The following is a 24,084-nucleotide window of genomic DNA, read 5'->3' on the forward strand; positions in this document are numbered from 1 at the left end:
TGGTGCCCACTCAGGTCAGGCTGGGCTGTTTTCAGAGACATCACAGACCGGCAGGCTGTGCCCAGTCTGAGAACACCTCCCAGACCAGATGGCACCTCTGGCAGGCCCTCAAAGCCAGAAGAGGCCAAGTTATGCCCCAGAGGCCAACAGGCCCAATATGGTGGGGATGGTCCAAAGTCCCCTTGAACAAGGCATTCCAGTGCCCTCCTTCTTTGCCCGCCAGTCACTCCTGAAGGACCCAGAGCAACAGGTGGATGAGGCAGGCCCAGGCAGAGGCAAGCCAGAAGCGGGGCTTAAACCTCAGTTCACATACACACACACAGAAACCCCTATATAAATGCATGCATGCACATATCACACACACATCACACATGACACACACACATATCACACACATCACACATGCACACACATATCAGACAAGACACAGAACCCATATATAAATGCATCCACACACATCACACAGACATCACACACAGAACCCCATATATAAATCCATGAACACGCACATCACACACACAATCACACACATCACATGCACATCACACACACACATCACACACATTACACAAGACTCACACATCACATACACACCACGCACACATCACGTGCATCACACATGCACACATCACACACACACATCACACAAGACACAGAACCCATATATAAATGCATCCACACACACATCACACACACATCACACACACAGAGAACCCCATATATAAATTCATGCACACGCACATCACACACACACCACACATACACATCACATACATCACACACACTCTCTTCCCAAACTCAACACCTGCTGGTAGCACAGCAGACAGCAGGGGCCAGTGTGTTGTAGGGGAAAGCCTGGAGCATGACCTCACATTTTTTACATGTGTCAAGGGGATAGCGATATTTGACAAAACCCTTGCATCATGTTCTCCCTGAAGACCCCACCCAACCAGCTCCATGCACATGGCCACTCAGACCCTTGCTCACAGGGTCCCCAAGATTGATCACTATTCCAGGGGTTGCATAAAGATATGTAACAGCAGGACACTGGTGGCCTCGGGCTGGGTTTCCTAGAAGCAGAGCCAAAGACAGGGACTTGGGTGGGCATGAGTTTTTAAGGGGTGGGGGTCTTTCAGGAGAAGGGAGGTGGGGGCCTGAGGAAGCTAAGGGGAAAGAGCTGAGCGAGAAGACAATGTCTTCCCTCGACCTGTGCTCTGGAGCACAGACTGCAGCACCCAGAGGCGGGGCCAGCCATCCCTGCGGCTGCGTCTACTCCCTGGGGCAAGGGCTCCCCTCCCACCTGGAGAGGGCGCTTCTCCAGAGAAGGCACGGCTGTGCCGCACTCACGGCGGCTGGGAAAAGGTGCCCTGGCCAGGCCAGCGGGCTCTGGGTCAGACTCCGATGGCCTCTGCACAGTGTAGGCCGAGGAATTGTCTGAAGCTCTGAAAGGAAGGAGAGAATTCATCTCTACTCATCGATGCCTTTCAGAATATTGAGCATCTGCTGTGGTGTGGGTAGTGACCAACCAGAACACTGCAACTAACTCCACTGTCACAGCCACACCAGTGGGTATCACCTAATGTCAGCCCCGCCTCTGAGAAGGGATTACACCACGAGGCAAGCCCTGCAGCAGCAGCAGGTGCTCTCTGAGCATCACTCTCCTGATCCTCACAGGATCCCCAGTAATGGCCCCCTGCTCCCCACTTTACAATGGAACAGCCACAGGCTCCAGAGAGTTAGGCAGCTTGTCCAAAGTCACACAGCCCAGCAAGCAACTGGGGGACGACTCACACTCAGACCTGCCTGCCTCCAAGCCAGTGAACAGTTTTCCACTCTGCCTTACTGATTGAAAGAGATTAAAAAAGAAAGCAAACAAAAGAAGGCCTGCTTCCAAGAGACACGAGGGTCCCTCGGTGACGCTGGGATCATGATTTTATCATGTTCAGAGGGGAATGAAAGGCACAGGAAACAAGTGATGTGTGATCTCCTGTCATGTTGGGAGATGCTGTTTCCCGAGAAATGTACATTTCACAGAATCAATATGCTCTGAAGCCTCAGAAAGCCGAGGAAGACAAACAGCCCCGACCCCTGCACGTGAGAGCCCTGTTGCAAGAGACGGTAGAATTAAATGGAATCATCTGGAGCAAGTAGGTTGTTAACATTCAATATTAATGATCCATTTCAGCCCCAAGGAAGTGAGCGTGGGCTTTGCCCGGCTGTGTGCTCCACTGTTAAAAAGACTAACCTGTCCTGAGATAGGGATTCCTTGCCCTTCCTGCTAAAGGATGGTGACAGAACTGTGTCCCCTATCCTGGGGTCAGCAAACGTTTTCCTTAAAGGAACAAATAGATTATAAATATTTTGTGGGCCATGTGGATTTCTGGTACAACAATCCACTCTGCCATTGTCCCGCAAAAGCAACTATAGATGACATGTAAATAAACAGGCTGGCTATGTTCCAATAAACCTTTATTGACAAAAGTCCCTCCCCCAGATCTGACCCAAGGACCACCCCCTGTCTATCCTATTCCTTGGCTTTTCCAGGTAACCAATGTGTGCAGTCTGGATGCCGGGCCATTTCCTGACCTCAGGACATATCCCTAACTTGGGCTTTTTGTCCCTTGGGGTCACTGGCTACGTTGAAGGTCAGACAACAGAGGTTAGATGGCATAATATGAATTCATGCCCACAAACTAAACCAGGAAAAACACTACGAGGCTGAGCATGTGACATTGCCACATTCAATCTTTTTTTAAATAAATGTTTAAACTTTTTACTTTAGAACAGTTCTGGGAAAGATAGTACAGTTTCTGTATGCCCACATATTGATGCATTATTATTAATTAAAGCTCAAATTTATTCAGATTTCTTCATTTTTAGTTAGTATCATTTTTCTGGGCCCTTTATGTCTTCAGTCATTAATCTATGCCAGTATGGTACCATGGGTATTTATTCTATACTTTGAGTTATAATCCAGTACTACTTTATTCATTTTGTTGGTCAAAACTGTGCCAGCTTTGACTGCGAGAGCTCTTTCAGCTGCTCCTGTGTCCATTTGAGATGCTCCCCTCCCCACTCCCCATCATCAATGTGCTGATTTGTCTTGATTTGTTTAGTGCTCCTGAAACAGGCTGGGACCTGGGACCCTTTGCTGCAGTGTTTGCTGGACAACCCTCTCCAGCAACAAAACACAGAGAAACGATGATGGACTAAAAATAACTGCGTGCATGCACAGTTGGAGCAAATTATGGCCGACAAGATACCAAGCGACCAAAAACCCAACTGCCACTTTTGAAGAGCCAGGAGAAAAATCAGGGGATGGGGAGCAAAAACAGGGTCCTGTGCATGCCCCCTGCACTCAACACCAAAGTGAAAGTGAAAGTCGCCCAGTCGTGTCCAACTCTTTGCGACTCCATGGACTATATATAGCCTGCCAGGCTTCTCTGTCTATGGACTTCTCCAGGCCAGAATACTGGAGTGGGTAGCCCTTCCCTTCTCCAGGGGATCTTCCCAACCCAGGGTTTGAACCCAGGTCTCCTGCATTGCAGGCGAATTCTTTACCATCTGAGCCACCAGGGAAGCCAGACCAACACCAAAGAGGTAGGCAAACCGCCTAAGCCACCCTTCCTGCCCAATCCCCGGACACACCTCTACCCTCAAGCCATATAAGGAACCAGCCTGTCCCACCTTGCAGAGCAAGCAAGGAACACTATTACTTGTGTTTGCTCCCTGCTGCTGTAGCAGGTACCCCAATAAAGCCTTGCCTGAATGTCTTGTCTGGCCTCTTATCAATTTCTATTGATTGAGGAGGCCAAGAACCCTGGTCAGTATCACTTCCTTACTTTCTGACACTATAGGATGCTCCCAGCTCATCTTATATATCCCACCCCAGTCCTAGAATCAGACACTTCTCCATGGAGCCCTGGTGCTTTTTATTGAAGAGGGGCATTGTTAGAGAACGGGAATCTAGGCACTGGGGGTTTGTTGCTGCTATGCTGTCATTCCTTCCAGCCCCACTCAGCTGGCAGAGCAAGGAAGCATATGTATGTTACTAGCCTGTGTGTGTGCACATATGTATAAATATTTCCAAATGCAACCATCTGTGTCTATATGAAACTTGAGTTCATACTGACGTCTCCAACTCTAATCCATCACCACAAGGATCATTCTAGTCTTCTTTGCTTACTTGTATCGTTCCACTCCAACCGTGAGAAACTGGCTCCCACATTCACTGTCCATTTACTGGTTTAATTTCAGTATGCATGTATAATGGTTGGACTTCCAGGTGGTGCTAGTGGTAAAGAACCTGCCTGCCAGTGCAGGAGACGTAAAAGACTCAGGTTTGTTCCCTGGGTTGGGAAGCTCCCCTGGAGGAGGGACATGGTGTGAATTAGTCAACCATTTTGACCTATAAAAGTGGCAGTTTCATACGGTTCATCCCAAACAGAAGACAAGTGTGAATTGGTGACATGGTCTCAATATGAGTCATGTGGATGGATCATGACCAACATTATTACTAATGACCATTCATTCATTTGGGATTCCCTGGTGGCTCAGATGTCTGGTAAAGAGTTTGCCTGCAATGCAGGAGACCTGGGATCTACCCCTGGGTCGGGAAGATCTCCTGGAGAAGGAAATGGCAACCTACTCCAGTATTCTTGCCTGGAGAATCCCACAGACGGAGGAGCCTGGCATTTAAGCTTGGCTGCACGTTCCCACCACTAAACCCCCAGTCATGGAGCAGGGTCTGGCATAGCCTAGATGCTCAGATAATGCTTGTTGAATGAACCAGTGTCTCCCCGCGCAAATCAAACTTTACAAAGTGCCCACTAGACTAGAGGTCAGCACACCTTTTCCATAAAGGGGCAGATAGTAAATATTTCAGGGTTTGTGGGTCATACAGTCTTTGCCCCAACTACTTACCTCCACTGTTGTCAGATTAAAATAGCCACAGACAATCTGCACGAAAGGGCATAGCTGTGTTCCCATAACACTTTATTTACAAACACAGTAGCTAACTAGTTGGCCTGGTGGGGTTGTAGTTTTGGGGAGGGGGTTGTTTTGTTTTTTAGCAACTTGAAACTTTTGTTAAATTGAAGTATAATTGATTTACCCTGTTAGCAAAGTGATTCAGATATATATGTGCGTGTGTGTATATGTATATGTATATATATATATATATATATATATTTAATTTTCAGGTTCTTTTCCATTATGGGTTATTACAAGACATGGAACATAGTTCCTTGTGCTATACAATAAGTCTTAAAGAGTGTATTAATCCAAAATTCCTAATTTATCCCTCCCCTACTTTAGTAACCATAAGTGGGTTTTCTATGTCTGCAAGCAACTACTATAGAGAACATTATGGAGGCTCCTTAAAAATATATATAAAAAATAGAGCTACCATATGATCCAGCAATCCCACTTACGGGCAAATATCTGGAAAAGATGAAAACTGTAATTCAAAAAAATACATATAGTCCTATGTTCATAGTAGCACTATTGATAATAGCCAAGAAATGGAAACAAACTAAATGTCCTTCAACAAATGAGTGGATCACAAAGATGTGCTACATATAGACAATGGAATACTATTCGGCTATTAAAGAATGAATATGTCTGGCTGAATCCTTTTGCTGTCCACCTGAAACCATGACAGCATTGTTAATCTGCTATACTCCGATACAAAATTAAAAGTTTTTCTTTTTTAAAGAATGAAATGATGCCATTTGCAGCAACATGGATGGATCTAGAGAATATCATACTAAGTGAAATCAAACGAAGATAAATATCATATGGTATCACTCATATATGGAATTCTAAAAAGTTATACACATAAACTTATTTGCAGAACAGAAGTAGATTCTGGGGGCCAGGGTTTGCAGACCCCCACCCTCAACCACCGTCACGCTTAGACCTTGCCTTCACACGTGATCCGTTCTTTGCCACCATTAACTAAGTATCAGTCATCACTTCGGTGAAGTGTTCCCAAAACTGGCAAGGGAAGAAGCGTCTGGGGTAGGCAGCAAAATGTTCTTTCTCCGTATACCCATCCACCCCAGCCCTGAAGAGGAAGCGAGAGAGGCCCATCTGGAGTTTGATCACTCAGCAGCGGTCAGCCACCTCTTCCTCTCAGCTCCAAGAGTAGAAACAGGATAAAAATGCAGCAGCTGTCAGCTTCCCTCTTCTTGCCAGCCGTCTCCCCTGCAGACTAGACAGGGAGGGGCAGCCATCAGTCCCCAGAGGCACAGATTCTGCACAGACGTGGGGACCACTTGTTCCAATGCATTCATCTATTTTACAGAATCTTCAAATTCCAAAAAGCAAATGCAAGATGGGCTGCTGTTTCATCCACACGGTGGAACAGTGAAACAGTCACTCATCTGAAAGGGTACGGAAGTGCGCAGCATCGTAGACAAACCCAGGTGTGGGGGCACAGCAGGACTTAGTGACAATGGTCAAGATCCCCCTGCAATCCCACCACTGTATCATGAAGCATGAACACCCCGCCCCCGCCCCGATAAGGGGGAGGAAGGGGGTCTCTGCATACCTTCCCTCTGAGGCCTGGCACACAGTAGGCCCACAGGAAGATGAGCTTCTTCCCTCCCCTGGGCATGTTGTAACAAAGCCATGGTTATTTGCTAATGAAAAGATAAAGCCAGAAATGATGAGTGACTGTGACCTGGTCATCAAGCCGTGAAGGGAGGAGAGCTGACTTCTATTGGTTTTGCCCACCCAGGATCCCTTGTTTCTCTGGGAAATGCACATCCCCACTGCGGGAGCTTTGCATGGCATAGATGGAGCTGTGGCTTGGGGCCTGGCCAGGCCCCTGCAATCCTGCAGTTTGCCCATCAGTCCACCTTCCCCAGATGGACACAGGGTCTGTGGGTTGGGAATTCTCTTTCTGTTGGGCCTGCAAATTGGGATGATTTAGGCCTAAAGCTGCAGGGTGACCACCTTCTGCAGAAGCAGGACAGGCAGAAGTCAAAAGCCAGTTTCCCAAACTTCACTCACAGTGGAAGTCTCCCCACGGCTGCCCTGCCCCAGGCAGAGCACAACTGAGCAAGAAGCCGTGGACCTGGTTTCAAAGTCGGTCGGTTTCCAGCAAAGGGCTCTTTCAGAGCTAAGCACTGAGAGCTGGCGTAGAGCCTTGATGGAGGGAAGAGCATGGTCAACTCACAAAGGGAAACAGAACTGGGAGGCTAAGACATACCCTGGATGCAGCCACCAACGGAGCCAGACACTCCTGGGGTTCTCCACTGCACTGGCAGTGAAATGCCCCATTTTGCTTAAGCTAGTTGGAGTTGGGCTCCTATTACTTGAAATGAAAATAGCCTTGACTAATACAGGTAGAAATACATTGATTTACTGGAGGTCTCTCAGTCACTGTCCATTGATGATAGACCTTTATTGAGTACTATTCCAGCTACCTAGTGTTGCATAACAAATTACCCCATAACTTAGAGGCCTAATACAATCATACATCATGCTCACAGATTTCTGAGTCAGGAATTTGAGAAGAGCTCAGCCAGGCAGGGTTTCTGAAAGGGTCTCTGAAGCAGCAGCAGTCTGATGTTGGCTGAGGCTACAGTCATCCAAAGGCTTTACCAGGGCTGAAGGATCCAGGTCCAGGGCCCCTGAAGTGCCTGGTTGACAAGTTGGATTGGCTGCTATCCAGGGAACTCAGCTCTCCAAGGGGCTGCCTATGTATCCCCACACAAGGCAGCTGGTTTTCTCCAGGAACAAAATGGCGAGTGCAAAGCCCTTTATTATTTTTTTATTATTATTAAAGGGACTGTATTATTAAAGGGTGGGACTGTAGCCCACCAGGCTCCTCTGTCCATGGAATTCTCCAGGCAAGAATACTGGAGTGAGTTGCCATCTCCTGCTCCAGGGTATCTTTCCAACCCAGGGATTGAACCTGAGTCTCTTGCATCTCCTGCTTTGGCAGATGCTTTACCTCTGAGCCACCTGGGAAGCCCTTACTGAAGTATAGTTGATTCACAATGTTGTGCCAACCTCTGCTGTAAAGTAACTCAGTTATACACATACACTGTACTATACACACTCTTTCACTACGGCTTATCACAGGATATTGAGTATAGTTCCCTGTGCTATACGTTAGGACCTCTTTGTTTATCCATTCTAAATGTAATAGTCTGCATCTACCAACCCCAGACTCCCAGTCCATTCCTCTCCCTCCCACTCTTCCCCTTGGCAACCGTCCATCTCTTCTGTCTGTGATTCTGTTTCTGTCTCATAATCTGTGTCATATTTTAGATTCCACATATAAGTGATATCATATAGTATTTTTCTCTCTGTCTGACTTACTTCACTTAGCATGATAATCTCTAGTTGCACCCAAGTTGCTGCAAATGGCATTATTTTGCTTTTCTTTATGGCTGAGTTGTATATATACACACACATCTTCTTTATCCATTCATCTGTTTATGCGATGCCCTTTATAACCCCATCTGAGAAGGCACACGTCAGCACTCACATCTGAGTGCAGCCCTGACTCAGTGTGCAAGGGGAGCCCATATGAAAAGGCCGTGGGGATGGTTGGGGGCAGTCAATCTGAGGCGGGCTCCGTTCCTCAGGCCCCCACTGTGTGCAGGGCCTGGAACCACGGATGGCTGAGACACTCCTCATTCCCAGTGAGCACTCGGTCTAGACAGAATGGAATGGAACCGCACAAACTTTGTTCCCAGAATCCTTCCCAACTCCCCTCATCAGGTGGCTCCAGCTTTTGAGGAAAGGGGGAATGCTGCCCATTGGATTTGGATTTGGATTTGGGGAATTGGGTTTAAGCATTTAGCCATGTAACTCTGGTTCTAGAAACAATGCTGAAGGAACAGTTAAAGGCCTGACCCTCCGTTGCACACATGGCTACATGTCACTGTGCTTTGACTAAATTTATCACAGCTCATGCCCCCATCTCTGGCATATGATATTCTCTTTCTCAACACCTGAATTATCCCCAACCTGGCACATAGATGCCCTGTCTCATTTTGTAGAGCAGGAGACAGCAGAGCACATGGTTAAGAACTCCTGCACCCGGGTTCAAACCCCAGCTCTGCCACTTAGTGGCTGCGACGCTCGTAAAGTCTCAGTTTCCTCCTGTAAGGTGGAGTTGAAGACATAATCATGTCGTAAGGTCCTGAAGACCCAGCATTTCATGCATGAAAGGACTCAGTGCGGTGCCTGGCACATGGTCACCACTCCTTTCCGCCACTGCTCGTCACTCAGGGAGGTAATCGTTCGCTTTCCCCTTATCTCATGACTCGTCTCTCAACAGTTGAACACAGACCGTTGAGAGTTGAGCACGAGGACCACCTCCTCTCCCTACCTCTCTTGGAGCCCCTGCCCCCTACACACTCCCCATGCCCACCTCCAGCACCCCTCCACCCATGTCCAACCGTCCTTGCTGGTTGGATGATAACATTCCAAACAAAGGAAACCCAGGGAAGACTCAGGTGAAGCCAGCACCTTAGAATGGCACCTCCCTGTCTGTCAGTCTCTGGGGGTATCCTCGCTGAGGCTGGGCTACTTTAATAAGCAAAAAGGCGCAAGCAAGGGAGTTCTTCAGGGACCCGTCATTTAAGACATCTTTAATTTCTCAGGGGGGAAAAAAATCTGTCTCATATAACTTTTGCTGCATTTAAAATTCTCTATCCATTCATTCTCACACCTCACAGAGGGGACAGGGGAGTTGTCTTGAGATTGCCAGAAAATGAAGACAATCTCAGGCAACAGGCCGAACTTCCATACGGGCTGAGAAAGGCAGCAGCCTTTTTCCAGGAACAGAGCCCTTTCAGAAGATCCACCGGCAAGAGAGGTGACCTGCAGCAGCGACGGGGGAAGACTGCCCCTTAGTGGCGGCGTCCAGAACTGGATGGAACATATTGACATTTAGTTGTATCTTCCACGAGCTCTTAACCTTTACACTGCGTCAATAAAAAGCCCCATTAACATTTAAAAGGCATGTTTCTGGGTGTCCACTTGGAAGAAGAGTTAGAAAACACTCCAAAAAATGGATTATGCATCTCGTCTCTCCCAGATCTCCAAGAGCATACTTCCTTCCACAGTGAAAAGTAATACCTGTGAAATGGCCAAGAGCCCAACAGCCGCTGGGCTAGAAGTGCAGCAGCTCTTCGGGAGGCCCCCTGGAGCCCGGGAATCCTCAAGCTGACCGTCCTCACTGGCTGTGGCACCCAACAAGACCTCCTTCCTTAGTCCTCTTTCCCTTTCAGGTCCTTCCAGACCCGGCCTGAACATCGTGCCGGGGAAGCTTCCCTAAGCTCTCAGGTGGGACCTGACCTCTGCTCTGTGCCCCCTTGGCCACCTGAGCCTCCTCCACCAGGAAGCCTTTGGCTCTCCACCTTGCCCTGTCCCCTGACCAGCTTGTCTTCCACCCGACGATGGATGGGTCGTGCGCTCTGAGAGCGGGTGCCACGTGTCCACATCCTCGCCTCTCCACGCATGCATTCATTCATTCGTTCCTTCTAAAGTGCCCACTCCACACGGAGCGCCAGGGACACAAGGAACAAAGCGGGGCAGGGGGGAGGCGGGGGGCGGGTTCGTCCTCATCCAGCTCCTGAAGTTTATACTGTTGTCTGCTCTGCTCGTCTCATAGCCCCGGTGCCTGTCACACGTGGGGCTCAATAAGCATTGGATGGCTGGATGTCCCTGCTTCCAGGGTAACTTAATTACTTCCCATAAGAATGAAATTAATGCCGTTCAAATGCTGAGAATTCCTGTGGATCCCTTATGCAAACTGGCAGCCTTCAAGCTTCACACAGCCTACGTATGTATTTTGTTTCGCCAGAAGTTACAAACTGAATTTGTCGCTAACATTTAAAACTTGGAAGAGTTCACATAAAACTCAGTTTTTCCGGCTTCTCTAGAGACGTGAACACATGATCCCGCAGCACAGTGGGGGGGCCTCTCGGACTCCTTCAGACAAGGCGGGGCTCTTCACACCGTCACCCCCCACCCTCAACCAAGGTAGGGCCCTTCACGCCGTCACCCCTCACCACCTCTCCCGTTTTCCTATCATTGAGGCCAAAAGCCAGCTGCCACGTGTCATCTCGGCTTCACTCAGGACCCACGTGTCCCTCCAGGCGGTGCAATCGTGACCCCAGCATTAGGCCAGGGCCCTCCAAGGACTGCACCCTAGATGAGCTACAACACAAACAACTGGGCCATTTTATTGACTTTTTACCGCATAACACACCCTCCTAGGAGTACACACAGGCTGTGCGGTTTCCAGCAGGGACCTCAGATACACAGGGACGTTAAGGGGAGGGTCAGTCCAACAGGAGCTTGATTTGGGAGTCAAGACACCCATTTACTGGAATTCTTTTTGCAAATGAAGCTGGAAGACTCAGGATAACATTCGCACACCACCAGCACAGCTTAAACACTTCTTTGACAAAAATAAAAATAATAAATTATCTTTGACTCAGAAAATCAATTGTGCTCTGCAGAGTGACAGGAGGGTCCCTTCACGATGTCACATCGGGGCCGGGGAGGGGAGGCTGACGGGTGGCTGCGCCCGCGGAGCTGATGACAAGAGTCACACGCATCCTCCACACCAGGGGCCTGTCCCGAGGGAGATCCCTCACGTCCGCCTTGTCTTCTGTTTCTTGGCTTGTCTCTTTGCGTCTTCCGGGCCGCTGTTGTCAGAGGCTGTCTGGCCAAGGGCTCGGACTCCCTGCAGGCGGCTTGTCAGCTGCAGCAGCAAGGGGATGAGCTGGGAAGAAAAAGGGTATGAGAGAGGGGGGCTCCAGGAGAAGACGTCTGTCCAGCGGGACACCAAAGTCCCCGCCCCCAGCCTGCCCTGGCCCATCCCTGCCGCTCTGTGCTCTCAGCCCAGCCGAGCGCAGGTCTTTGTACCAGAGAGGGTCACCAGAGACCCGGAAGTACTTCAGGGTTAAGGGGTAGGAGGGATACAAGAGGCTTCTAGCCTTGAAAGGAGGCCTTGGCACTGGTCTTGGGAATATCCCCTGGAGAAGGAAATAGTAGCCCACTCCAGTATTCTTGTCTGGGAAACCCCATGGACAGAGGAGCCTGGTGGGCTACAGTCCATAGGGTTGCAAGAGTCGGACTGGACCCAGCTATTAAACCATTATCGTGAAGCGCGGTCACCTCTGTAACAATGGACATTCCTCCCCGGCCACATCCCAGCTATGAGGGATCCGCCCCCCACCCGCACGCCTGCTGCCCTGAGGGCTCGGGCCCCCTACCTTGTCGTGGTTGTAGCCGGCCAGCAGGACGAGCAGCGTCAGGGGCAGGGCGATGTATGATCCCTGGGCGATGTCCTGCTCAGGCAGTTTCCTCTGCGAACACCCAGAGCACCATCACCCCAGGCCAGCTCTCCGCCAGCACCCCATCCACAGCCCAGACGTGCCCGGCCTCCTCAAGACCCCAAGCACCCACGTGACCCAGACACTCAGTACCCAAAAGAAGTAACTGAAGCGACACAACTAAATCCTAAGTGAATTCTCTGCCGCACAAACTCCCCTCGCCTGCTCTCTGAAGCTCGGGAATAACCAGGTTCCAAGAACAAGGTGCTCCCCACCCCCGGACCCTTCACTATCTACACTGAGGAGACACAGAGCTGCGGGCTGCAGGGCACCCCTGTGGTTGAAAAGTACGAGGAGCTCATTTTGCTGAGCCCCGGCTGCACCCAGGGACTCTCTCCTCTAAGGAGGCATCAAGAAGCCACTGTTCCCAGACTCGGGGGCACGGTGAGTACCAAGCAAGTGCCAGAGGTCACACCCAGTGAGGCGATTAAGCAGTGCTGGGGACCCGGGGCCGCTCACCTTTCCTTCCAGGGGAGCCCAGACTGTCAGCAGGGCCAGTGAGAACAGAACACAGTTCCCAGCCTCCCTCGCAGCCAGGTGGGGCCCCGGGGTCAACTCTGGCCACAGAACAGGAAGAGAAGTGACAAGTGCCACACCCAGGCTGTACCCTGGGTGTGCCCTTCCTCCCTGCTGACCGGACAGCCTCCAGCCACCTGTGCCATCCCAGGAAGGGCGATGTGCTGGAGGACAGCAGACCCACGGACAGGAGGAGCCCGACACCCAGGAGCTTCCGCGCAACCCCCGGAAGGTCAACATAAGATAGAACCTTCCCTCCTGCTGAAGCCCTGAAGTGCTGGGTCTCTGTAATAGCAAATGAACCTATATCCCAACTAGCTCACTCCACCTCGACAATGGAAACAAATAAAGAACTTTCGGATGATGATAAAACAGGTTAACAAGCCATAGCGCTGTTCTCAAGGTACAGCCTCTTTCAGGAGATTTGCACACTCTACACTGTTCTCATCATACTGTGAAGATACAACGTGCCAGTTTCTCTCGCATGTTCCTACGACGGGGCAGGGGACGTTCCCAGAGGCTGCACCGTGACGATGTCCTCACTCTGACAGGTAACGGGACGTGTGGCCTTTGGATGCTTGTGTTTTACGCATGTCTCAGTTTGCATTTCTAATATGATAAATATACATATAACCCACACAAACCAAAGGTCTTTGAGATTCGCAACTAATTTTAACAGTGTAAAGAGGTCCCAAGATCAAAGCATCTGCGGATACGCAGGAAGGAGAAGGACCAGAGGGCCTCTGACCCGAGACGACAGCCGGAGACAGACGCTCCCTTAATAAACAGAAGAATAGCGCAGAATCCCTAACTGTCTGCCCCCACTTGTTTTGACTTGTTTTAGATCCCAAACCAGTTCCCATCAAAGTAAATCCTTAAGAGCAAGTTGGAGTCAGTGGGCAGAGGCAGAGCAACTATGAGGTGAAGCTTTGAGGACCGCAGGCCAGGCTCCAGGCCGGGTCTTCCCGTGTGACCTTGGGCAGTCACGTTAAGACTCGGTTGACTCAACTATAAAATGGCGATAATACGAACAGCATCTACTGTGGGGAATGACGAGGTGTGTGGAGTGGTTAGCAGCGCGTGAAACACTGAGTGATGCGTGAGGAACATGGTTGTCGGTACTGACGTTCAGCACAGGATGCAGGGAAGCGCCCTGACAACCCTCGTAGGCAAGTGGTGCTGAGCCGCCTGGCCAGCGGCCGGGACGAGAGAACCTGGCTCTGCCGAGCACCCCCAGGTAAGTCGCTCAGTCTTTGTGAGCTGCCAGAAGGATGGAAGAGAGGCACCTCCCCACGGAGGACTGGGATGAGGACCCACCAGGCCTTCCCTCCCCTGGCAGGTGGCTCTGCTCCCATGGTCTCAGAAGTGGGACCACACTCCTGGCAGCAGGGACGAGGCCTGCTCACTTGGGCCCACCAGGCAGCACCTCCATCCTGCCTGGGCTGCCCACACACTCCCCGGAGCTGGGAGGTGCCCGGCGGACGTCCAGGCTGCAGCCCTACTGCCCTCCACGGAGGCACTGCTCCTCCCTGGGGTTGCGTGCGCCTCCACACGGAGACAAACAGTTCCCGGCCTGCTCGTCTCTGTCACTTCCTCAGTCTCTGCTGAGGTGAACGAGACAAGTGCTTCCTCCTGGGATCGAGGAGGAACCCTCTACTCAGGGTAAGATCATGGAGGCCAAGTCACCGAGCACGAGCCGGAAACCAGCAGAAGGGCCGCGTCCAAGTCCAGGCTCCCCATGCACGAGCCTCCCGCCTTCTCTCTACCTCAGGGACAAGGACTCCCGCCAACTTCCCACACGGATGGAGGTCTGAAGAGTGCTCAGTGGCACCTTGGAACCACTGCATACTCCATGCCGGAAGCCCCCTTCTCCTTACCGTGGGATTGAAGACCAAGGTGATGTGTTTGTGGTAGCCCGCTGCCGTGAAGGACACCTGTGGCAGGACGAAGTCGTACTGGGACCTGGGCAGCGTGGAGTCCAGGAGGACCACATAATTCTGTGCACAAGGAGGGAGGGGCAGTCTTTACAAAGGGCAGTTGGGGCAAAGCAAACGAACACTAAGTCCTAATGTGTGACTGTGATGCAAAGGACTTGCTGTTTCCTTTAGGAACCCCCAAGTTTACACCTCCACGCCTAGGTCACTAACTCGCATGTGACGGCCTCAGCGGGCCAGTCCAGCAGGGTCAGCCACGCAACCCTGCCATCTCCAAACAGGCGCTCGGAGCCCGCGGCTCATCTTTCTAAGTGTATCCAACCATGGCGGCTACATGGTCCTTAGAGAACCTGACTTTACGAAACACACAGTTCTGATGAATCAATTCTGATGAGGGAGACACAAGGTTAAACTGAGGAAGACTGTTTTTCATCCAAAACAAGGTTGACTTCCAAGGGACGATTCTTGGCTCATTAGCTGGTGAGTTCTAAGAATGCAGCATCCTCTGCAGAGGTCCTGGTCACCGTCACAGGCCTGCGTGCTGAGCCCCAGCCCGGGGCCCAGAGCTGTGAGCACATTAGGCGTATGCTCTCAACCACTGACAAGACTGGGACTATTGCCCCATTTCACAGATTGGGGGAGAGAGGCCCGAAGAAGGGAAGTGTGACGTACCCAGGGTCACTCAGCTTGTAAGGCACAGAGCAGGCTGCGAGCCCCGAGGAGCCTGTGACCACACTAGGCGTATGCTTTCAACCACTGACAGGATCAGGATTATTGCACCATTTCATAGATGGGGGGAGAGAGGCCCGAAGAAGGGAAGTGTGACGTGCCCAGGGTCACTCAGCTTGTAAGGCACCAAGCAGGCTGCACACCCCGGGGAGCCTGTGACCACATTGCTGTGCTGCCAGAAGTGGCTCGATTACTAAGGGCACCTGGAGCAGTGCAGGGGAGGCCCCAGACTCTGTCACAACCTGCTTTGTTATTTCACTTCACACCGGGAAAGGCCAGAGGATCACCCCTGTGGCAGGTGGCAGGAAGCCAGGGGAGGAACCACACAGGCTCTCTGCTCACGCTCTCAGGCTAAGTCCCCAAAAGGAACCAAGTTCTCTCCACAGTTTGCTGCCACCGGGGCAGCCACAATAGCTGGCTCTGTGCAATTAGAGCTGACGACAAACATCCCGTCATCAGTAAGTGATGATGACCTTGGTTAAATAGATTACGGTATTTTCTCTATCGTGGTCTCCTGTGCAGTCATTAAATACCATGCATGAGAAAGTACGGGTGAGAAAGTCTTCACTGAAAAGCACAGATTACAAGAAAATGTACAAAACAGTCCCAGCTTTGTATCACTAAACAAATACACGTTTTTATATTTATACACACATGCGCATGCGTCAAAAAGGGTCAAAAGGAAACTATGGACATGTTAACAGCTGCTTCTGGATGACAGTATTATGTCTGATCTCCATCCCCTTCCCCGATCTCCTGCCGTGATGAATGTGTATTATTTTTATAACAGAAAAAGAGCTAATTCCGGAAAAAAAAATCCCTAGAGAGCCCCACCTCCTCTGATTCAACTGTGTCAACAAGGTGGCATGAGGGGAAAAACTGGGAAAACTGAGTTCCTTCAGCGGAAAAGGGGAGTCGTTCCAGCAAAGACAGCGCGGAGAGGAGCGGGCTCACCTGGCCGTCCCTGAGCAGGGGCGGGAAGTGGAAGAAGAGGGACTGGCCCAGGGACACCGTCTGGATCGGGTTGTCGAGGTTGTCGCTTTTGTAAAGCTTCACCTGGAGGGCAGCGACAAAGCAGGGCGTGCTTTTAAAACTTCAACACGGTAAACACCACCTTTTCGACACCTTAGTATGGCTTATCTCTGAGGGGAGAGGAACTCTGGAAACATGGATCTTTGAAAGGGCAACCGTCCTCCCGCAACAGACCGTTCCTAATGCTTTTGAAACACCAGTGATGTGACAGTTGTCAAAATGTTAAAATTTTTAAATTTAAGATTCTGACAACTTACGTTAATGCTCAAAATAGTAAACACCTGTTAGTGTAGTGGGAACATTAAAGAGAACATGCCAGGCGTGGGGCAGGCACTTCACGTACATCGTCACCAACCCTGACTCCCAAACAGGCATCACTGTTGTCCCCGTGGAGATCCAGAGAGCCTGGTCACCTGATGTCATCACCGCCAGCCTTGTTCACTCGGCATGCCCCCCACCATGCACTGTCACCTCAACCCCACAGCTGTTCCTTAAACTCCAAACACGTTCCCATTTTGCACTGGGTTCCTGGCTGCTTCCAGGAGCAGTTTAGTGTTCTGTTGGTGGCCTTTCTTTCTCTCCAGCCCAGGTTCACTGCCTGTTCCCACCATCGTCTGACTCTGAGTCCACTGCCTGCCACACGCACCTTGCGTAGAATTTAGAAAGTGACCAGGTGCTTTGCCCTAAAGCCATCTCTCTGCTTTAGACCCCAGATCACACTGCTCATTCATGAGGCTTCTACTGTGATGCTTCTAAAGACACACAAGGCTGGCAAAACTGTCATCTGAAACCAGACCACGTTTTTCTCTAGCGATCGGCAGTCATTCCACCAGATACATGCTGGGCCTGAAGATTCTTAATCTCAACCTCAACCCTCAGCTAAACAAGGGCTAGAGCACGTTAGCTATCAGCAGCTGGCCTTACCCACAATGTAGGAAGATACTCAGAGGAAGTGATCACATTTCCACTTAAGTCGAATTGATTTATCTGCCGGAAAACTATGATGTTCACATCATCAATGTCATTATTCCCGACCTGGAAAGAGAGAAAGCAAGCTGGGCCAAGGAAGCTGGAAGACGGGGGCCTCTGCTCCAGCAGGGGACATCCCTGGAGCTCTATGTCCTAGCGACTTCCCTTTGCATTCAGGGAGCAAAGCTTGCTGTCCGAGCAGCCTGAGTCTAAGGTCCCAAATTGAGAGGAGATGGGTGACACTTGGCCATGGGCGTGCTGTTTGACAAAGACACTACTTTTTTCCTTAAGTTTGACTTATCAACATTTTCAAAAAGCAATTTCATAGTAAAAGAACCAGACTTCCCAGCGGCTCTTGAAAAAGAAGGATGCTCTTGCCTGGCAGGATTGGCAAGAGTCAGGCCCCAGCTCCCCCGCACCCCCTGGGGTGGGCACGTGCCTCCGCCAGTCACCTTTTCATCTGTGGGGCCACAGTCCACATGACTGCCCGGGACCCCGATCTGAATCCCCATGGCAGGAAAATATAACATAAGATGCAGCCATCACAACCACTTAAACACCAAATGCCATAAAGATGTCAAGAAAACTCATTGTCTAGGCCAAAAATCCTGAATGGCCAACCAGTCTCTGGACCCATCGTAATCTTTATCCATAATGGCACCTAATAAAGCCACCAAAGGCTTCTTGTCTGGTCCCAAATCCTCTGGTCTAGCAAATGAGACTTATTCCATGGGAAAAAACTTCACTGCAAATGATGCCAGGGACACCTCCTGTGACCTGGAGGGCTGCCTCTTTAGGGATCAGTTAGCTGAGTCATGATCTTAAAGATCAAGAGACTCTATTTGGTGGGAAGAACAAGGTCACCAGAAGATAAGAAATGTCAGTGGCCCTGTCACTGATGAAGCCCATGTTCCCTTTATTCCCTCCCTTGATCTAAAATGCTACTTAGGCCTTAAGATCCTCTACTTGTAGAATAATGATCAGAGCTAGCAGGGGAAGTGGGGAAACAACAGCTCAGATTTCTGCTCCGGATGCAAGACAGTGCTGCTGTTCATTAAAAGCCCACAGAAGACGCTGCTTGTAAAGATGACACTATTCTGAGAGGACCCTTAATTAGGATGTAAAGTCCCCCCCACAACAGATGAAAGGCAGCCAGCCAGAGGAACGCTGAAGGATTTTTGATCAGAGATGCAATCATGCAGTGATTCTGCTGAAGAATTTCATGTCTTACCACGATGACCCGGTGGTGGGGGAGGGCTCGTTCGATGTGGTCGTTGCCTTCCGCCTTGAGCTGAACGTGGTACACACAGCCCGGCTGCAAACAAATGCAGGAGTCTTATCTGGAAAAGGGCTTATCACCTGAGACCTGGTTGGAGCCTGCTCTGCCTGCAGGCCCCCATCCGGTGGACAAGTCTCTGTCCCACCTTGGTTCCCAGGCCTATCACCTTTCTTAAGAGTTCCTTGAAAATGTACCCTGATGTAGAAACCTTTTTCTGAAGTTTTACAATTCCTTCAAACTGTATTCAGCTTTTTCTACCCAAGGAAAATTAAATGTGGTTTCTGATTTCAAAATTGCAAACAAGATAAGCTTATTCTTGTTTAATAAATATGATGAAATTATTCCCTTTTGCTGTCCATCCCTCCCCTGCACCTGTATGTATGTACTGAGTGGTGTCTGGAATGCCACTCCCAAGGGGTATTATTTCTGTGAAGTAGGATTTGAGATTTTTCCTTTTTTACAACAGATTTCCTTTTTTACAACAGATTTCCTCTTTATACATGTTATTCTATTCCTCAAATGTATAGGGACATATGATGTTTACCCAAACAAAACTCACTATTCTAAAAAACTTTTTGTTGTTGACACTGCACACATGAAGGATGTACATTATTTACTCAGATCATTTTTTAGCAGACCGCAGTAAAGCACTTTGTTCTAAGCCAGTACATTATGACAGCTTCCCTGGTGGCTCAGGGGTAAAGAATCCGCCTGCCAATGCAGAAGACATGGGTTCCATCCCTGGGTCAGGAAGATCCCCTGGAAAAGGCAATGGTAACCTACTCTAGTATTCTTGCCTGGGAAATCCCATGGACAGAGGAGCCCGGCCGGCTACAGTCCATGGGGTCACAAAGAGTCAGACATAATTCAACAACTAGACAACAAGCAACAACGACAAACCGCCTTGAAGAAATACAGTTGTTTCATGCGTTGCTATGTGGGCTAGCGGCAACTCTGAGAGAGAAAGACATATGAGTTCCAAGGAAATTTCTCAAAATGCTGCATATCAGATAAAATTCAGCTTTACGAAGGCTTTAATAGTCTAAATGAACCCACCATTTGTCAACTTCTGAACTTTTTTTTTCCTTACACATTTATTAAAAGAAAAGATCTGCATCTTTCCCCAGAGGGTGACAGATCACTTATACTAGCAGGGTTTAAAGAACTTTTAAAATAACCAACTTCTGATCACCAACTGCACACCAAATCTGATGACACATGAGCATCTAGAGCCAGGGGCCGAGTTCAAAGGTGACTGTGTGTGTCCAAGAGGGGACAACCCTGAGACTAACTGCTGATTTGTACACTAGCGAGGATAACACGGCCCGGTTTCCTAAATCACGTGCACTGTGACCTTCTCTGTGTGTGAGCAGAGCAGCACCTTAAACAACATTCCCTCTATATTAACCACGAGTCCTGGAGGCCAGTGTAAGGCTGATCTACTTTTTCCCCTTTCAAAATTTTGTCCTTTTCATTATGTTGCTTTCAACTATCTTATAATGAGCACATGGAACCTTTACAAAGACAATAAAACTATTATTTTTTTAAAAACCGAGAAAAGTCAAATTTATGATCACCAATAGACGAATTAATTCACTTTATAGCTCAGTGAGGACTGGCAGCACTGGGTTTGTTCAAAACAGCTCTTAGCAACAGCTATTTGCACCTCAGAAAAAGGTAGCAAGGTGTGAAAAAAAGGAGACGGCACTGCTGGAGATGGGGATCGCGGGCACTGCCCCCTCGCTCCCATGCCCAGCAGCGCAGGAGCCCACCCTAACCACCCGGCTCCTCGCTCCTGGCTGCTGACTCAGTGGTTCACCTTCAGCCTCTGGCAGCAAGATTCAGGCAGCTTCTCACCCAAAATGCCTCACAGCTTCTCACCCAAAATGCCTCACCAAATACCCTGCCCAGAAAGATCAACTGCAGAAATGCATTCTCCTCGGGGTCAAAAGCCTGAGGAAATCTTCAACCAGGGCTCTCCAGCCTGGTGTCCCCTAGGAGCCTGGCAAACGCAAGTCCAAACCTTTGACGAGAACCATCTGAGGCTATTCATTCCTTCAGCATCTGAGGCCTGGCACGTGGAAGGCTTTGGCTGCCACAAGGGGGTGACTCCACATAGCATTTTAAGTGCTAATGAATTAACATCTATTACAAGGAGGAGGGTGTGAGGGAGCATTAATTGAAACGTGAATCTATCACGGTGGAGAAGGAAACTATATTTGATTTAGCTAAATAAAATGTGTTAAGTTGGTGAGTTTAGAAACACATGTCTGGCATATATACACTACCATGTGTATGATGGATCGCTAATGGGAGGCTGCTGTATAGCACGGGGACCACAGTTCAGGGCTCTGAGATGACCTACAGCGGGGGGATGGGGGTCAGGGTGGGAGTGAGGCTCAAGAGGGAGAAAGGGATATATGTATGCATAGAGCTGATTCCCGCTGCTGTATGCATAGAGCTGATTCCCGCTGCTGTACAGCAGAAACTAACGCAACACTGTAATGCACCTATACTCCAATTTAAAAAAAGAAAAATATGTATGGGCCCGTAAGACTCCGGGGGGAATCAACATGGTGATGCAGAACCTGAATTCTTGCAACCGTAAAAGGGAGATGAGCCAGGAACACTGGGTCCACCCAAGAAGAAGGCAGACTGAAAGCCACAGACACCCCCCAGGCCTGCCTTCTGCTGTGGCTTGGACCAAGGAAAGCTGCACACAATCACCCAAGCTGGCAGTTCTGGTGAGGAACTGCCTCACCAGAGGGAAAGGAGTGGTCTGACCTTGCTTCTAACCACTTGCAGAGTCGGTGCACCAGGCACCATTCCGTGTGTATTAACTCACTTCGTACTGACAGCCAACCTGTAGGGCAGCCGTGATCCTCATCCTCACTTTACAGATGATGAAACGGACACAGAAGGCATGGGACGCCTGCCTGAACTCACGCAGCTAAGAAATGACAGAGGCAGGGTTCAAACCCAGGCAGAAAGGCAACTAAGGGCGCAGTGTCAAAGCCTGCATCTGCATGAACACATGCGACAGAGACCCGGATCTAAGGACCCATCGCCTTTCCCGGGGTCCTGGCTGCAGCCGGCCTGGGGGCGGGGGACACCCATGTGGCCCACCTGTTCTCTCTGGAACCACTGCCACGAGGAAGGGAAGCAGGCCTGGGGGACAGCAGGGAGCGCCCTGGGGCCCTGGGAACATGTCCCGAGGGCAGCGTGACAGCACGCTCCCCGTCTAAGGCTATTCCTCCAGCATCCGAGGCCTTTTCCATGGAACAGGTCAGCAGCCACAAGGTGGCGACTCCACACAACTGAAAGTGCTGAGTTAACATCAGCGTTCCCTGGAGCGGGCAGGGCCTCCCCGAGGACAGAGGAGGCGGAGAAGGGAGCATCACAGAAAGGCTGGCCAGACCCCAAAGAAAGCCCACCCAGCTGGCCCACGAGAACAGACATTCTCCAGTCCTCAGCACAGCCCCAGGAGACACCCCCAGGCCTGCATTCCTCCTTTGCCTTGAACGCTCCTCACTCACCAAGTGACCTCCTGCCCTGACCTCCCAATATTGGTGAGTGAGGACACCTGGACACGGGACATGGTCTTCTTAACTTTGGGAAAGGACAGCACGGCCCCAGTAAAGTGTTAGTTGCTCAACTGCGTCCAACTGTTTGTGACCCCATGGTTGTCCGGCTCCTGTCTGTCCATGGAATTTTCCAAGCACGAATACCAGAGTGGGTAGCCAGCCATTCCCTTCTCCAGGAGATCTTCCTGACCCAGGGATCAAACCCTAGTCTCCAGCATTGTGGACAGATTCTTTACTATCTGAGCTACCAGGGAAGCCCCTATTTTTTTTAAATTAGTGGTTAATATCTAAAAATCAGGAGTTGTCACGTGGAAATGTGAATTTCTGACTTCTCTTTTACAAACTCTAACCATCGGCAACCCTGAGTTATCTTCCCACACGGCTACAAAGAGCTGGAGCTGCCTGGCTGTTGCCCCTTCTCCTGGGCCAGGACCTGTCCACGGTCCACAGTCCACACTGCTCCCGACAGGCGCCCAGTCCACGCCAGCCTTTTACACTTGTCTTCGAGCCCCACAGGCATCCGATGTGAGAGGCTGGCCTAAGCCAGACCACCTGTTCTGCACCAAAACCATGGTTTTCTACCTGTATTTTGCCATAAAACCACAACCCAGTACGTCAGCTACATAAGTGTTGGGCATGTCAGTTAAGACAGGGATTGGGGAGTTTCAGAGCCCCACGCCCCCTCTCAACCCTCTTGCCCTCATTCCTAGCGTCTTGGGGGCACCACTGAACCCAGGCACCGCTGAAGCCAGTATGAAAAAATCCACTAACGAAACACATCCAAAGGCTCACCAGCAATCCACGTAACCTGAACTTCCCTTCCTCGTCCGTCACGGTGTCTTCTCCATAAATACTGCAGTCGCTCTGGCCCACTGCTTCCACGGCAACACCCTGTTCTGGCTCTCCGTTTAAGGAAGAAACTGTACCATAGCAACTAGAGAGACGAGAGAAGAAATGGAACACGACATTCTCGGGGCTTTCTGATGCACACAAAAGATTCCAGGGACAGTGTCCGGCATTCACCAACAATTATGATGCAAAATAACTCGGTGGAGGACAGTACCCCAAATGACCCAGACAACGCACTTCCAGCTGTGTCACCTGCAAGCTGAGCCTTCCTGCCAGAGGGCTCAGGCCACTCCTATCATCAATTTCTCTTCTCATACATTTTAAGGGGTGCTCCAGAAAATCGTAATTTAGAAAGGCTAAACTTTCTTTCACTCCGCTTTATTGCATTTTTTGTTAAACTTTATTTTAAATAATAAAGCATCCAATAAAATGAAAATAAATCACTTCCCCTTTCGTTCTATTTTTATATTCAATTGAAAATGGTCCGTTTTTCTAAACCTGTTCCTTCTGATTAATCAACCTTGAAGTGCTTCTACACATGTATATAAATACATACGCGTGTGCCTATAATTATAAATACTCATGTGAATAAACCATCTCTGGATGCACTCAGCAATGCTGGAACACCTAGGTGGCTGGGAGGCCAGGACAGAAGGGAAACTCCACACGGAATATCTTCTTTTCAACATTTCCAAATTTTTTTCAAGTGAATGCATTTCCTCCTTTCCAAAATCTAACTAATGTTTCAAACACTTTAAAAAAATTAAAATTTTTAGGAACTCAGTAGGTTCTCACAGGCCAATTTCAAAAGAGGAGCTTTG

General features: G+C 49.8%; 1 protein-coding gene across 1 annotated transcript in view; it reads right to left on the reverse strand.

Moving 5' to 3' along the window:
• Positions 1–11,188: 11,188 nt before the first annotated feature.
• LOC147345352 (BOS complex subunit NOMO1) overlaps positions 11,189–24,084 on the reverse strand; it is a 56,570-nt gene continuing 43,674 nt past the window's right edge. Inside the window, exons 25-31 of the mRNA XM_086375610.1 lie at positions 23,207–23,348; positions 18,783–18,866; positions 17,507–17,617; positions 16,505–16,606; positions 14,765–14,884; positions 12,252–12,344; positions 11,189–11,758 (exon numbers count right to left, since the gene is read on the reverse strand). Of these exons, the coding sequence (XP_086231736.1) occupies positions 11,627–11,758; positions 12,252–12,344; positions 14,765–14,884; positions 16,505–16,606; positions 17,507–17,617; positions 18,783–18,866; positions 23,207–23,348 (784 nt within the window). The 3' untranslated portion in view covers positions 11,189–11,626. The remainder of the gene's footprint in view (positions 11,759–12,251; positions 12,345–14,764; positions 14,885–16,504; positions 16,607–17,506; positions 17,618–18,782; positions 18,867–23,206; positions 23,349–24,084) is intronic.

The sequence above is a fragment of the Bos grunniens genome, chromosome 25, assembly GCF_055505025.1.
Source record: "Bos grunniens cultivar Pamir isolate PY7600 chromosome 25, Bosgru_T2T1.0, whole genome shotgun sequence".
NCBI lineage: Eukaryota > Metazoa > Chordata > Mammalia > Artiodactyla > Bovidae > Bos > Bos grunniens.